Below are 14,807 nucleotides of genomic sequence, written 5' to 3'. Positions count from 1 at the left end.
ATTCTGTCAGGGTTTTGTGTTATATTATTACATATTCTGTCCGGGTTTTGTGTTATATTACAACATCTTGTGGCCTGGAAAGGTTTTATGTTATAGTTCGGTAGAACCTGGTAATAAGAAATTTATTACGGTGAATTTGAAGTTGAAAAAAACTGTTGTTCTTGGTTCAAAATGAGACCTGATAACCCACTGCTATACCAACTGAGCTAAAGAAGCACGCTCCATCAGCTGACTGCATTTAACTTTATGTACGTCATTCCACAATGACTTTCTCCTTTACACAATAATGCATTATGAAGTGAAATGATAATAAAAACTGAATACATCATAAGAATACAATATGTTTAACACATTGTAAGAATATAATATGCCAAATACATTGTAAGAATATAATATGCCAAATACATGGTAAGAATATAATATGCCAAATACATTGTAAGAATATAATATGCCAAATACATTGTAAGAATATAATATGCCAAATACATTGTAAGAATATAATATGCCAAATACATTGTAAGAATATAATATGCCAAATACATTGTAAGAATATAATATGCCAATTACGTTGTAAGAATATAATATGCCAAATACATTGTAAGAATATAATATGCCAAATACATTGTAAGAATATAATATGCCAAATACATTGTAAGAATATAATATGCCAAACACATTGTAAGAATATGATATGCCAAATACATTGTAATACTCTAATATGTGTAATACATTATAAGAATATAATATGCTGAATACATTGTAAGAATATGATAGGGAATACTATTATTAAATCTACCATAAATTGCTGAATACTCTATACTACTTATGCAAGTCTGAAATAATAATTGTAGCCAAAAATGTATTTGTAAATATGACCGGTCACAGAGTTTACGCCTAAAATAAAGTATTTGTCAGGATTATGATTAACATGAAAGGAAATAGGATTTACATATGAAACTCCATTGACGTAGGTGTGCTACTGTTAATCTGATCCTACTTGAGTATTTTACATGCCAATATTATGTTAGGTTACATAAAAGTCTATAGCAAACAAATCCAAGGGCATGTAAAGCTGAGATAATTTGTTTACCTCTGCCTGTTTACTGGTTGTAGTAGATACCCAAGAGTGCAGATTAACATATGATTAAATATTCCAGGATAAACCAAACTCTGGTATTAAAAAGTTGTAGTCAGGCATAACAGCTTGAAATATGCCGTTGTACTGGTTTGTGTTCTATGGGTTGGTCTCTGGTGACTTAAAAAATCAGATGTTTGAATATTCAGATTCAAACAAACAATGCCATATTTCAGAGTGTCATGCATAATTTTCATCTATTTCTCTTTCATAAGAATGAGCAATGTTTTATATCCTTATTTGGTGTTGTAGCCTAGTGTAGACAATAATCAGTCGCAAACTCAGTCATGTGGCACAAACATTGCATAACTAACAGTTGATCAACTTCTAGTGTGTTAACTGTGCCCAGTTATACCATAACCATGATCACCCTGTTGTTAACTGTGCCCAGTTACACCTTAACCATGATCACCGTATGGTTAACTGTACCAAATTATACTGTAACCATGTTCACCCTGTAGTTAACTGCACCCAGGTACACCTTAACCATGATCACCTTGTAGTTAACTGCACCCAGGTACACCTTAACCATGATCACCTTGTAGTTAACTGTACCAAGTTATACTGTAACCATGTTCACCCTGTAGTTAACTGCACCCAGTTACACCTTAACCATGATCACCTTGTAGTTAACTGTATCCAGTTATACTGTAACCATGTTCACCCTGTAGTTAACTGCACCCAGTTACACCTTAACCATGATCACCTTGTAGTTAACTGTATCCAGTTATACCATAACCATGATCACCCTGTTGTTAACTGTGCCAAGTTACACCTTAACTATGATCACCTTGTAGTTAACTGTATCCAGTTATACTGTAACCATGACCACCCTGTAGTTAACTGCACCCAGTTACACCTTAACCATGACCACCCTGTAGTTAACTGCACCCAGTTACACCTTAACCATGACCACCCTGTAGTTAACTGCACCCAGGTACACCTTAACCATGATCACCTTGTAGTTAACTGTATCCAGTTATACTGTAACCATGACCACCCTGTAGTTACACCTTAACCATGATCACCTTGTAGTTAACTGTATCCAGTTATACCATAACCATGATCACCCTGTTGTTAACTGTGCCAAGTTACACCTTAACCATGATCACCTTGTAGTTAACTGTATCCAGTTATACTGTAACCATGACCACCCTGTAGTTAACTGCACCCAGGTACACCTTAACCATGATCACCTTGTAGTTAACTGTATCCAGTTATACTGTAACCATGACCACCCTGTAGTTAACTGCACCCAGGTACACCTTAACCATGATCACCTTGTAGTTAACTGTATCCAGTTATACTGTAACCATGACCACCCTGTAGTTAACTGCACCCAGGTACACCTTAACCATGATCACCTTGTAGTTAACTGTATCCAGTTATACTGTAACCATGACCACCCTGTAGTTAACTGCACCCAGTTACACCTTAACCATGATCACCTTGTAGTTAACTGTATCCAGTTATACTGTAACCATGACCACCCTGTAGTTAACTGCACCCAGGTACACCTTAACCATGATCACCTTGTAGTTAACTGTATCCAGTTATACTGTAACCATGACCACCCTGTAGTTAACTGCACCCAGGTACACCTTAACCATGATCACCTTGTAGTTAACTGTATCCAGTTATACTGTAACCATGTTCACCCTGTAGTTAACTGCACCCAGGTACACCTTAACCATGACCACCCTGTAGTTAACTGTATCCAGTTATACTGTAACCATAATCACCCTGTAGTTAACTGTACCCATTTTCACCTTAACCATGATCACCCTGTAGTTAACTATACCCGGTTGTACCTCAACTATTCTGTAAGTTGTCAACATTACTGAAGTTATAACTGATTCAACAGACTATCAATTTTTCTTTGTCAACATGATTATATTTACATGACTTGTCTTTTGTTTTCAGTTGGTAGATCTACATGTATACCTGGTACCACAAAGCATCTGGAGAGAGAGGTACAACAACTTCCTCAACCAGAATGTCACAGAAACAGTGTCTGCAGGGATCATAAGGTAACCAACCCACTGAAACATCACACACCACACTAACCAACCACCTAGAACTGACAACATCATACACCACACTAACCAACCACAAAAACTGACATCACACTTACCAACCAACCACAAAAACTGACATCACACATCACACTTACCAACCAACCACAAAAACTGACATCACACATCACACTAACCAACCAACCACAAAAACTGACATCACACATCACACTTACCAACCAACCACAAAAACTGACATCACACTTACCAACCAACCACAAAAACTGACATCACACATCACACTTACCAACCAACCACAAAAACTGACATCACACATCACACTTACCAACCAACCACAAAAACTGACATCACACTTACCAACCAACCACAAAAACTGACATCACACATCACACATCACACTTACCAACCAACCACAAAAACTGACATCACACATCACACTTACCAACCAACCACAAAAACTGACATCACACACCACTGAACAATTACTTCATACTGGATATTAAAATTCTGAAATATTTTCATCCGTAATGTTCTGATGTTGGATATTCCTAATGTTATTTGCTTTGTTACAGGGTCCATCCAGAGCAGAAAGTCATTGTGTTACGTGATGAAATTGACACGCAAATAGGAGCAGAGCTGGTACCAAGAGAATATGTCTTCTTAAAAAGTGTGGGACGGAGTATAACCAAGGTTAGAATCGACTGTAATTAGTGAAATCATCCAATAATTGGAAAATACACAACGTCCCAATTACAACTGGGTATATTCTGTGGCAAGAAATTCTGATGGTTTCCTATTTAATCAAACAATGTAGCACAGTTAGACATTCGCTAACTAACGTCCAATTAACCTGTGTCAAATTTCATCACCATCTCATGTATAACACTTATTTTAATTAAGACTTAATACCTTTTCTGGTTCTTTTGTGACTTTAAGCACAAGATTGTCAATAGTTGGTGTACTCCGTCACCTGATATCAAAGGCGCAGGGATTAATTCCAATCCCATATATATATATATACATACTACTTTCATAATTGATTTGTTAGACCAATAAGCTAAGACTCGTGCCACAGAATAGACGTTGAGTCTCTTTTAATTATTTCTCCTTTAGTGTTATGGATGATCACAAAAGAAACCGTAACTGGTATTCAGAAAATTAGAAAGGGAAAGCTCTGCAGATAATTGATTTTCAATGTATCTATAGATATTCTGATATGAATGTTGAATCTGGATATTTCCGTTACTGGAGAAAATTAAGGCCTGTCAAAATGTAATGTGGGAAATTTAATTTCATGCTTTAAAGGGAACTTCATAGTAGGTTGAAAACAAATGTTGATGGCATTAAGTAATGATCCATACACATTTGGGTAATTGAAGTTCACACTCAACTGACTGACCAAACACATTTAAAACTGTATAACGTTTCTTAAGCTGGTGTACACGATACACTGACCAACCAACCATACCGAAAACTTTTAAACATTTCTACATCTGGTGTACACGCTAGACTGACCGACCAAACACACTGAAAACTTTTAAACATTTCTACATCTGGTGTACACGGTAGACTGACCGACCAAACACACCTAAAACTTTTAAACATTTCTACAGCTGGTATACACACTAGACTGACCGCCAAACACATCTGAAACTGTGAAACATTTCGACAGCTGATGTACCCTTCTACCTGATTAACTTTAAATTCAGTGACTATAGGACAAATATGACAAAAAGTAAAGTATACATATATATCTATATCCTGCTACAGGGCATTAATGTACTGTATTAATATACCTAAGAATTAATACTTTCTTTGGGTTCAGATTTTGTTATTTTCCAAAAATGTGCTTTTTTTGTTGGCACATAAATTCGTAGATTTAGAATACCTACAAATTCAATGAAAATATATTCATGTTACAGAATTCTTGGCTTGTATTTTTTTTTAATTTTTTTTGCTGGAGGATATGTGAATGTGACATGTGTTATTACTTTATTGATAATTTGACTTAGCAAAGGCAGAGCAGGTTACATTAAACAAGAATGGCGATCACAAGTAAAACAGGTTTTGATTTTATTGAAGTGGAACTTGTTCTCTTTGGTTAATGGATTAACACACTAGATCTCAAAGGACAATATTTATAAATACCTATAACATGTTTGTACCTTAACTTAGAAGTGTCACAAGCTTTAAGAGTCGTCATTAAAACACATTAATGATTTTGTGACGATTATCCATTCTCTGTGAATGCTACCATTGATCTGCGGCGTTTGAATTCCTTACGAAGCTGAAGACCGCTGATCCACCTGATCTGTATGCATTACATTCCCTAGCCGTTTAAACTTTTACTTTACAACCATACCAGACTCATAAAATTGCTTGCTCAATGTACTCTTGTCCTTTTCATCTTTTTACTACTGTTACGATAAATCTCCAAAGCTTTAGGAGACATACTCCGAGCTTTCCTGTATTCAATAATGTCAGAACTTGGCCCGTATTTCATGAAACAAGCTTAATAAAATGGAACTATATGGCCGCATCTGTATAAAGATGATAACATTTTTACCCAAATGAAGGACAAGCCAGGATTCAAATTTAGCACCTCTTGTTTAAATATGGATACCACAAATCATTTTCCAGATCATGTAGAATTTAACTTAAATTCCTATACAATCAGTTTGTGTTTACCATTTGGTCTATATCTATTTCTTCAATATACTTTTTAAAGTTCAGTTGTATGTCTGATACATATACGTGTCCACTTAATATTTACCTCAGCCCCTTATCGCACAAATAGATTTTGGCTATAACCCAATACCACTTTACCATTGTCACCTTATTCAAATTTTTTTTCAAATTCGAAAATATTTCCTTGATCACAATGTCATATGAAGTGCTTAAATCATGTCACCTTTTCTGTATTCTGACAGGTGATTTTTTTCTATGAGAATCCATACTTGTTTACAGAGTTGCCCTAGTGACATGATTAAATTCACCTCTATTTCAAAAGATTTCTTAATTACAATAACTAATATTGTAACAGCTACACCAGTAGAATGACTGTGTTTAACTCACAATAAAATAGGACAATTTTTAAATATTACTGTTTGGTTGAAATGCTGAACTGTTCTGTGTTTTAGGTCTGAGGTCAGTTTTTGAAAGTATTTGTCCTCTGGGCTAATGATAAAGTGATTGCAATATTTATTGTTATAACACTGTGGAGATGTCATTGTACTATGTGTACCTCTTAACATCATGTACCACACATATATGTACTAAACTAACCTGTGATGTCAATATTGATATAAAGAAAAAGTACAGCTAATGAGAGCAGTACAAACAGTAGCGTGTTGTTTCAATATTTACATAAGTTCATTTTTTTTTTTATTTTCAGTTGAAGGCCAAGCAGGAATATCAGTTGAAAGTAAAGAATTTCATTCCACCACAGGTAGGTATTCAACTATGACACCAATATATGTAGACATTGTTTATTTCTGTCCAACCACAGGTAGGTTTTCAACTATGACACCAATACATGTTTCTTTCGTCCATTCTTTGTCTGTCAATCCTCAAACAATTCATTGAGATATTTCATTTGTAGTGTCCTCTCAGTGTCTTGTGCATGTTCAATTTTGGGACTGATTTGGAAAACAAAATGGCTGACAAGTAGCCATCTTGGATTTTGAAATATTTACAATTTTTTTCATTAATATTTCTTCATAAAGACTTGTTTGAGCTTTCCTAAAATGCAACACTCCAGTTTCCTTGAGTTCAGAAATGAAATTTGAAAATTTAAAAGAAAGGATCGGTTGGTTGTATTTTGGAGAGGGACTTGAACATAAAAAATCTTTTCAAGTACATGTAGGTAGATGGTTTGGTGAATAGAGACCGGTGATAGATGCAGTCCTGTCTCTAAGCTTCCTTCCCTATGAACGTTTTTGTCTTATGTTTTTCTAGAGCTATGCACCAGAATTATTCTTACTGGAGGCCCAGGATGTGGACAGCAGTCGGAGCTCAGTTCGTCCTGACAGTCCGGAGTATACGACTGGTCGGAAGTCTGATCGGACACCATACACATCACATAACACCAACCCCACCAGTCCAGAATACAATATGTCATCAGCAGAAAGTAAGTTGACCAGCCTTATACTGTAGGATAAATCCTATCAAACCTTCTCAGTTCACTGATATACACAACTGTATGTAAAGCTTTTTGTGTCATCAGTATAAAGTATAACCGTTATATTCAATATCTGTTTGATGAATATATTTAATCGTTTAAAGATATTTTAACTTTTTGATTTTGTATATTCTTATTAGTTTTTGAAAACCTTGTTATGTAAATTACGTCTTTCAAAGATAAATCATAAATCGAGTGCAAGAGATAAAGAAATAATACCATCTTACTTTGAATAAGGATTGAGATCCATCTGTTCTGTGTGATGAAGAAATGTTTTACCCATGTTGCTGTGTTAACATAGAATGTGTGTTTGTTTAGTAGATGCAGATGAATGGCATCTAATTTGAAATTTACATTCATGGTTTGAAAACTAACACAAAACTTCAGTTACATATCGTGTAAGTGCTTGTTGGTGTAACTATGACAGAATTTAATAAATGATTTAACTTGTTCAGGTAAAAATTTGGAAAACTGTGTTATATGAATGATCCTCGTGATAATAAGTAAGAATTTCTTATTTTTTATATTGAGACACATTTTTAATGTGAAATGTTGTTTAAGAAAATGAATCGTATTAAATTCTGTCATGTTAGAATCTGCTGTGATTAATTATATAAAACTGGAAATTGAAAAGCAGTTAAAATCTTAAACAAAAGCTTCCGATATTTAGACTGAAACTTCACAAGAAGGTGCTTTTCGTGACATTCTCGTACTAAACAGTGTGGCACAAGTTTGTACTTATCTAGGCACTAATAACACAGGCCTATGGAGGCAACCCTTCCACACTCCAGCAGGTTATCTCAACGTGAGTCTATCAGATATACGTAACTGCTACTGGTAGATTTGTAGTAGCCAGGTCTGGTGTGCATAAATTCTCAACTACTGCTGCAATAAATCAGGTTTCAAAGAAATTTTATATTTACCAAGTTACATTTTAAATTAATTTACTTGCATTTTATATATATATACATATATGTGTGTGTATATAGTCATAAATTTGTGCATTGTGTTAAGATTAGTCAGAATGAAATATATATATATAGATACCATAGCTAGTTGTAAGTACAGTAGATAGTGTGTTATTCAATCCCTGGCTGTAGGTATCGTAGAGGTATCAGATACATACAAGTCAATATTACCATGTCAAAAATTGCGTAGTTGCTGTTATTAGAATCCAATTTAAGTACAAAGATTCTTGATAATACACGCCTTTGTAACAGACATAACCTAATGTTGTTGCACCCTGTGTGTACAGTACCCGATATTTAAACATAGATTCACCGCACTTCAATATTGTACAATACTTCCTATCTTATCATATTGTTTTCTTTACACAATTGTTAATTTCATTGATGGAAACCGACGACATAAGTCCTTGTACTGGAAGCTGGGTGTCGTTTTGTTGTAAGTACCGCCCCTTCAATGAGCGAGGGCATACCTGTACTGCGACCTGCAGCGTAGTTTTGGCATATACTGCACTGTTAACCCTGAGTGGTGGTTCTACCCATAATCAGCATGTTGGGAAGGAGGAGGATTACAGTCGACACTTTATTGGAAATTTATTTACTAAAACTTTACTCAAAGAGCACAAATTGTTTATACGCATTAGTCAGCACAATATATATATTAATATCTTATCTATTGGTGATGCAGTGTATATCAAGAAGAGAAAATATCTGCTAAGCCTTTTATTAGTAGTAGCCTGAATTTCAGTACCAACAGCTATTTCAACAAAATATATAAAAACAGGTTGAATCTGTAAGGGTTATCATCATTCCGTCAGTTATTATGATACTAACCATTGTTATAAGCTTGTTACGGCAATTATAATCCTCCTCTTCCTGCGGGCTTATCTCCCTTCCTACATGTACTGCCTTTGATGTTTGCTCATGTATGTTGTCAAGGTAACAATGGTTGCTATGCACTTTTGTTTTGTCACCATGGTAATGGTACAATGTTTGAAGCAGCCATTAACTTAGTTGCTCTGCACATTTGTTTGGTCACCAAGGTAAAGGTACATGCTGTCTGAAACCATAACAACAGTTGCTATGCACTTTGTTCACTATGGCAATGGTATGCTACCTTTGGCTTAGCAACCAGTTTCACACCAATTGACAACATTGTGAGTTAGTTGTTCTGTATTTGTGTTGTTTGGTGATATTTGTCTTATTTGTATTCTGTAGATGTATCCTATATTTTTTCGTGTCTTCATTTTAACTCCACTTTACCAGCTGGTGATCAGAATTGGTACAGGAACTCTCTCATCTTTGTAACTAACCACTCTCAGTGTAAGGGTTCCATCACAGGCATTCTCTTCATCCACAACCTGCTATATTTTCTGGTTGTGATTTACTCTATGTCTGTCTGATCTCTGGCTGTGATTTTCTCTCTGTCTGTCTGATCTCTGGTTGTGATGTCCTTTTTGTCTGTCTGATCTCTGGTTGTGATGTCCTCTTTGTCTGTCTGATCTCTGGTTGTGATCTCTTCTTTGTCTGTCTGATCTCTGGTTGTGATCTCTCTTTGTCTGTCTGATGTCTGGATGCGATGTCCTCTTTGTCTGTCTGATTTTTGGTTGTGATCTCCTCTTTGTCTGTCTGATCTCTGGTTGTGATCTCCTCTTTGTCTGTCTGATCTCTGGTTGTGATCTCCTCTTTGTCTGTCTGATCTCTGGTTGTGATCTCCTTTTTGTCTGTCTGATCTCTGGTTGTGATCTCCTCTTTGTCTGTCTGATCTCTGGTTGTGATCTCCTCTTTGTCTGTCTGATCTCTGGGTAAAATTTTCTCTTCTTTATCAGACTGTATTTTCCTTGTGGTACATTATGTATGTTTCCTGCTCTGGATAACATCTTGAAGACTAACTTATGTCAGTTCTGTCATCCTGCTCTACCTGGGTATGACTCGTCTGTTATTGACCATATACTAATGTAAAGTGAATGATCTGTTTGTAACATAGCATTTTTTGGGAGAGAACCTTTTACATAAAAACAGAAAGTATCACAGTTTTATCTGTGTTTTCTGCCGTTCATTGTTTCATAGACCACTTAGTAATTTTCAGATAAAAAGTGTGGTGTTTAAATTAGAGTCACTTTATCCAAACTGGCAATATAGAAACTTGAAAATAACTGAAGGTTATAAATGAAAAAATAAGATAAATAAATGAAAATGAATCTAAAATATTTCTAGTAATTTAATATTTTTTCCAAATTTGTTCATTCTTCATCTCAGGTCGTGTTTTATTTCACAATGTCAGTTTTATTGTTCTTTAAAAATATTTATAGTTAATATTTGATAAAAGTCATGTTAGTCATGGTACAAATAGCTCTTGAAATTCTTCAATAAAATGCGGTTAAAAGTTTTGAGCCCACCTGGTGTACAAGGTATATGGTTTTGTGTAGTGCGGGCACTCATGACTTTCAATGTTCAGCACTTTAGACGAAAGGCTATTTGTCTTGGGATTTAGCTGTGTGTATTCTCCTGTCCACTTGACAGCCAGTAGGATCAGGAGCTTCCCTGTCTCATCCAGTGGGAAGTGCCCAATAAACGGGCTACCTTAACTGTCTGTTAAAGATGCCTGTCCATCAGTTTACTCAAAAATGGTAGTACTCTGGAAAATTTCATTCTCGTCCTGTCCAAGTTTCTCTGCAGTAGGCCACCTTATCCATCTGTTAAAGATGCCTGTCTGTCAGTTAATGAGGGTTTGTTCTTATATGGCAAATTTCCTGTCTCGTTCGTTTGAAAATCTCCCGGACCCAGCACAGTGTGATGTCAACATTGGTGAACATGGTCTTTGTGAATCACGCACCCTCGTGATATCGATATTATAATTATATACACTGAGGAAGTAGATGCTTGGCTTAGTGTTAGTGAAATAAAAAATCTGTGAGTCATTTTTCAGCACTGATGCCACAGACTTCAAGTTTGAATAAGAAAGTTACTATACAGTAAGAATGTAGCCTTCAGTTTTTGTTGATCAAGATCTAAATGACTTAAATCTTAAGATGACACTCAGTTTTACATCAAAACACTTTTTCCTGACAATATTCCTTTTCATTTCTAAAGGCAATACTTACAACCATGTATTGAGAGTATACTATAGAATTAATATATTTATGGTTATAACAAAGTCAGGATATTTATATATAGTATTTATTTTAACGGGTTTTACGTCCACTATTACGACCTTTCAGTCTTTCAGCGGACGAGACAAAGTCAGGAATATTATGAGAATTATATAAGGGGTAGGCAGCCTTAATTTCTTGAAACGGTTTAAGTGTTACCTGCTGTTGCTAGACTTGGCTCAGATATGTGTGTCAACAGTGGACAGATAAATAGTCCTGTGTCGCTTATTTAAAGCCCTACATGGGGATCATATTGAATTCGCATTAAAGTTTTACAGATTTTGAAGGATTATGATATTCTTACAAATTTCAAAATAAACAAAATGTGTACTTATATAAAGGGTAGACGGTATGAGTACAGGTGACTTTATGACAGGTATGACAGATGACTTCAGGTGCTATTTTAGCGTTTACAGACGCCCTAACATAAAACTTAAATAAATAAATGATAATGCATCAAGAGAAGAAACATTTTAGATATAACGGTACATGTTTTGTTACATACATGAAGTAACTGTGTTGAGGAAAAAGCATCAAGACATTCAGATAATCAGTGGAAAGATAAACATCATTTCTTGATGTGGTTTCCTTAAAAAGATATTACTTATTTGAGGGAAAATTTTAAATAGGGGATAGTATGCCTGTTTTATGTATTATCTGGAGATCAGATTATGAATTTTGGTTTATTGTGAGATGAAGTTAAGTGTTATAAGGATAAAATGCATTATCTTATACCAAGTATGTGCATAAAAATAAGCATTACTGTTCCCGCTCTAAAATAATTTGAGTCTTAAAGTGATGTAATAATATTTCATAATGTCAGTAGAATTCAACAAAAATAAGATCTGCACAATTTTCTTCAAAATGGTTCCTCACAATATCATAGCCAATCATAATGCTCCTTTCAACCATTGATGACGTAGAAGCTCCGCCCATTCTGTGTCAAGTTATCGATAATTTCTGGTCAGGATGTAGGCCATGGCATGTGAAAAGGCTTAAAATTTTTCTCTGCATGAAATTTTTTTTTTTTATTGATTCCTAGTTTACTTAATTTGTCGTGCCTGTCGATGGAAAGGTTATCTGTTCACTAAAATTGATCAATAAAACAATGGACAATTGTGGAGAGGCTTCGACAAGTGACGAGAGACTCATCTGAAGTTGTCGTTACTTTTCTTTCAAATTGAACTTGGGATTTATGTATCATTTTGTGTAGAATTAGTCAGTGAATTTCTCCATTGTTGAGATAGATCATCTGTCTCGACTTAGAAGTTCAGAAGTGTATCAGGAATTCGCTCATGAAAATTATCCAATGAAAAAATGCCTTACATAGCTATTACTTCAGCATATCCAGTGAAAAAATGCCTTACATAGCTATTACTTCAGCATATCCAATGAAAAAATGCCTTACATAGCTATTACTTCAGCATATCCAATGAAAAAATGCCTTACATAGCTATTACTTCAGAATAAACAGTAATTCAGTTAAAACAGATATTACTTTGTTGGCACATGATTTCATTAATGAACAATGCCCACAGAATCACCTAATACTAAAGATTCATTTTACAGTTTGTGGACATATGTATTTATGGGTTAAAAGTACAAACAAAATGAATGAAAAAAAAACCCAGAGAAATATATGATTCTACAGTAATTCAGAGAAATTTTAGAAAGTCATTGTCAGAGTTCCATTTCATTTGTGGTTAGTGCTACTCTATGTGGTATTCAGCATGTTTGACCATTGTCCAGGACTGCTGACCTTTACCCTCTTGTTAAACATACTACATACTTATATTGATATAAGAAGAAAATTCTATCTTCACTACAACCAGAAAATTGATTGGATTCTCTGATCTAAATTGATTATATCTAATGATACTGGATGTGTGTTAGTTAGGCTTTTGTCATTAGAAGTTGTACACCAGCCTCTGAGCTATAGCAGGTCCTGTCTGTGTATATTGATCATCTTTTATCCTTAATCAGACGCCATGTTACCTGATGTACATCCGTATAATAATGTCTTTATGTTTCAAATTGAAAGCATTTCTTATTTCATAGAAATGCTTTGTTCTTGTTAGGACTGTAAAATACAAATCAGTGGTGGTCCAAATGTTTGCAGAGCTTGGAAATCAGGTATAGAATAGTTGTCATGGTACCCAGAGAAGGGGCGTTCAACATGGCAGAACTTACCACTATGGATTCTGTGGTTTGGTCTAGTGAAAAACAGTTCCTGTTTCATTAGTTTACCTACCGGTGACTAGAAAAAAAAAAGATAGAAAGAACTGAATGTTGACTTTTCATTTTAAAAAGTTACAAAAACCGAAGAACTGGAATCAATGTTTGGATATTTCAGCTAATGAGGCCAGTCGTCATTATATTTAAGAGCAAAAGTGTGTTATATTTAACAGCAAAGCTGTGATAATAATCACAGTGATTGTAGAGATATAGGAAACCTCATCAGATCACCTTCCCGACCTCCTTGTCCCTCCCTGGTAGTCTTTACCTCCTCCCTCTACTTCAATTTGTCCTCCCTGATACTGAACCTATCTACCCCACCCTCAGATCACCTTCCCTAATACTGAACCTACCTACCAACCCTCAGATCACCCTCCCTAATACTGAACCTACCTACCCCACCCTCCCTAATACTGAGCCTACCATCCCCACCCTTAGATCACCTTCCCTAATACTGAACCTACCTACCCCACCCTCCCTGATACTGAACCTACCATCCCCACCCTTAGATCACCTTCCCTAATACTGAACCTACCTACCCCACCCTCAGATCACCTTCCCTAATACTGAACCTACCATCCCCACCCTCCCTGATACTGAACCTACTATCCCCACCCTTAGATCACCTTCCCTAATACTGAACCTACCATCCCCACCCTCCCTAATAATGAACCTATCTACCCCACCCTCAGATCACCCTCCTTAATACTGAACCTACCTACCCCACCCTCCCTAATACTGAACCTACCTACCCCACCCTCAGATCACCCTCCTTAATACTGAACCTACCTACCCCACCCTCCCTGATACTGAACCTACCTCCCCCCACATTCAGATCACCCTCCCTAATACTGAACCTACCTCCCCTATCCTCAGATCACCTTCCCTAATACTGAACCTACCGGGCACCTACCCCACCCTCAGATCACCCTCCTTAATACTGAACCTACCATCCCCACCCTTAGATCACCTTCCCTAATACTGAACCTACCATCCCCACCTTCAGATCACCCTCCCTAATACTGAACCTACCATCCCCACCCTCAGATCACCCTCCCTAATACTGAACCTACCTTCCCCATCCTCAGATCACTTTCCCTCATG

General features: G+C 35.9%; 1 protein-coding gene across 1 annotated transcript in view; it reads left to right on the top strand.

Annotated features, from left to right (window-relative positions):
* The window catches only part of LOC132552212 (zinc finger CCCH domain-containing protein 13-like), a 68,674-nt gene that overhangs the window by 32,835 nt on the left and 21,032 nt on the right, over positions 1-14,807 (top strand). Inside the window, exons 2-5 of the mRNA XM_060216361.1 lie at positions 3,059-3,165; positions 3,744-3,861; positions 6,566-6,619; positions 7,129-7,300. Coding sequence (XP_060072344.1) covers positions 3,059-3,165; positions 3,744-3,861; positions 6,566-6,619; positions 7,129-7,300 — 451 coding nt within the window. The remainder of the gene's footprint in view (positions 1-3,058; positions 3,166-3,743; positions 3,862-6,565; positions 6,620-7,128; positions 7,301-14,807) is intronic.

Source organism: Ylistrum balloti, unplaced genomic scaffold (assembly GCF_031769215.1).
Source record: "Ylistrum balloti isolate Yb309-2 unplaced genomic scaffold, AGI_CSIRO_Ybal_v1 Utg370240, whole genome shotgun sequence".
Taxonomy (NCBI): domain Eukaryota; kingdom Metazoa; phylum Mollusca; class Bivalvia; order Pectinida; family Pectinidae; genus Ylistrum; species Ylistrum balloti.
The sequence above is the reverse complement of the archived record's forward strand: the minus strand, read 5'-3'. Positions and strand labels throughout refer to the sequence as shown.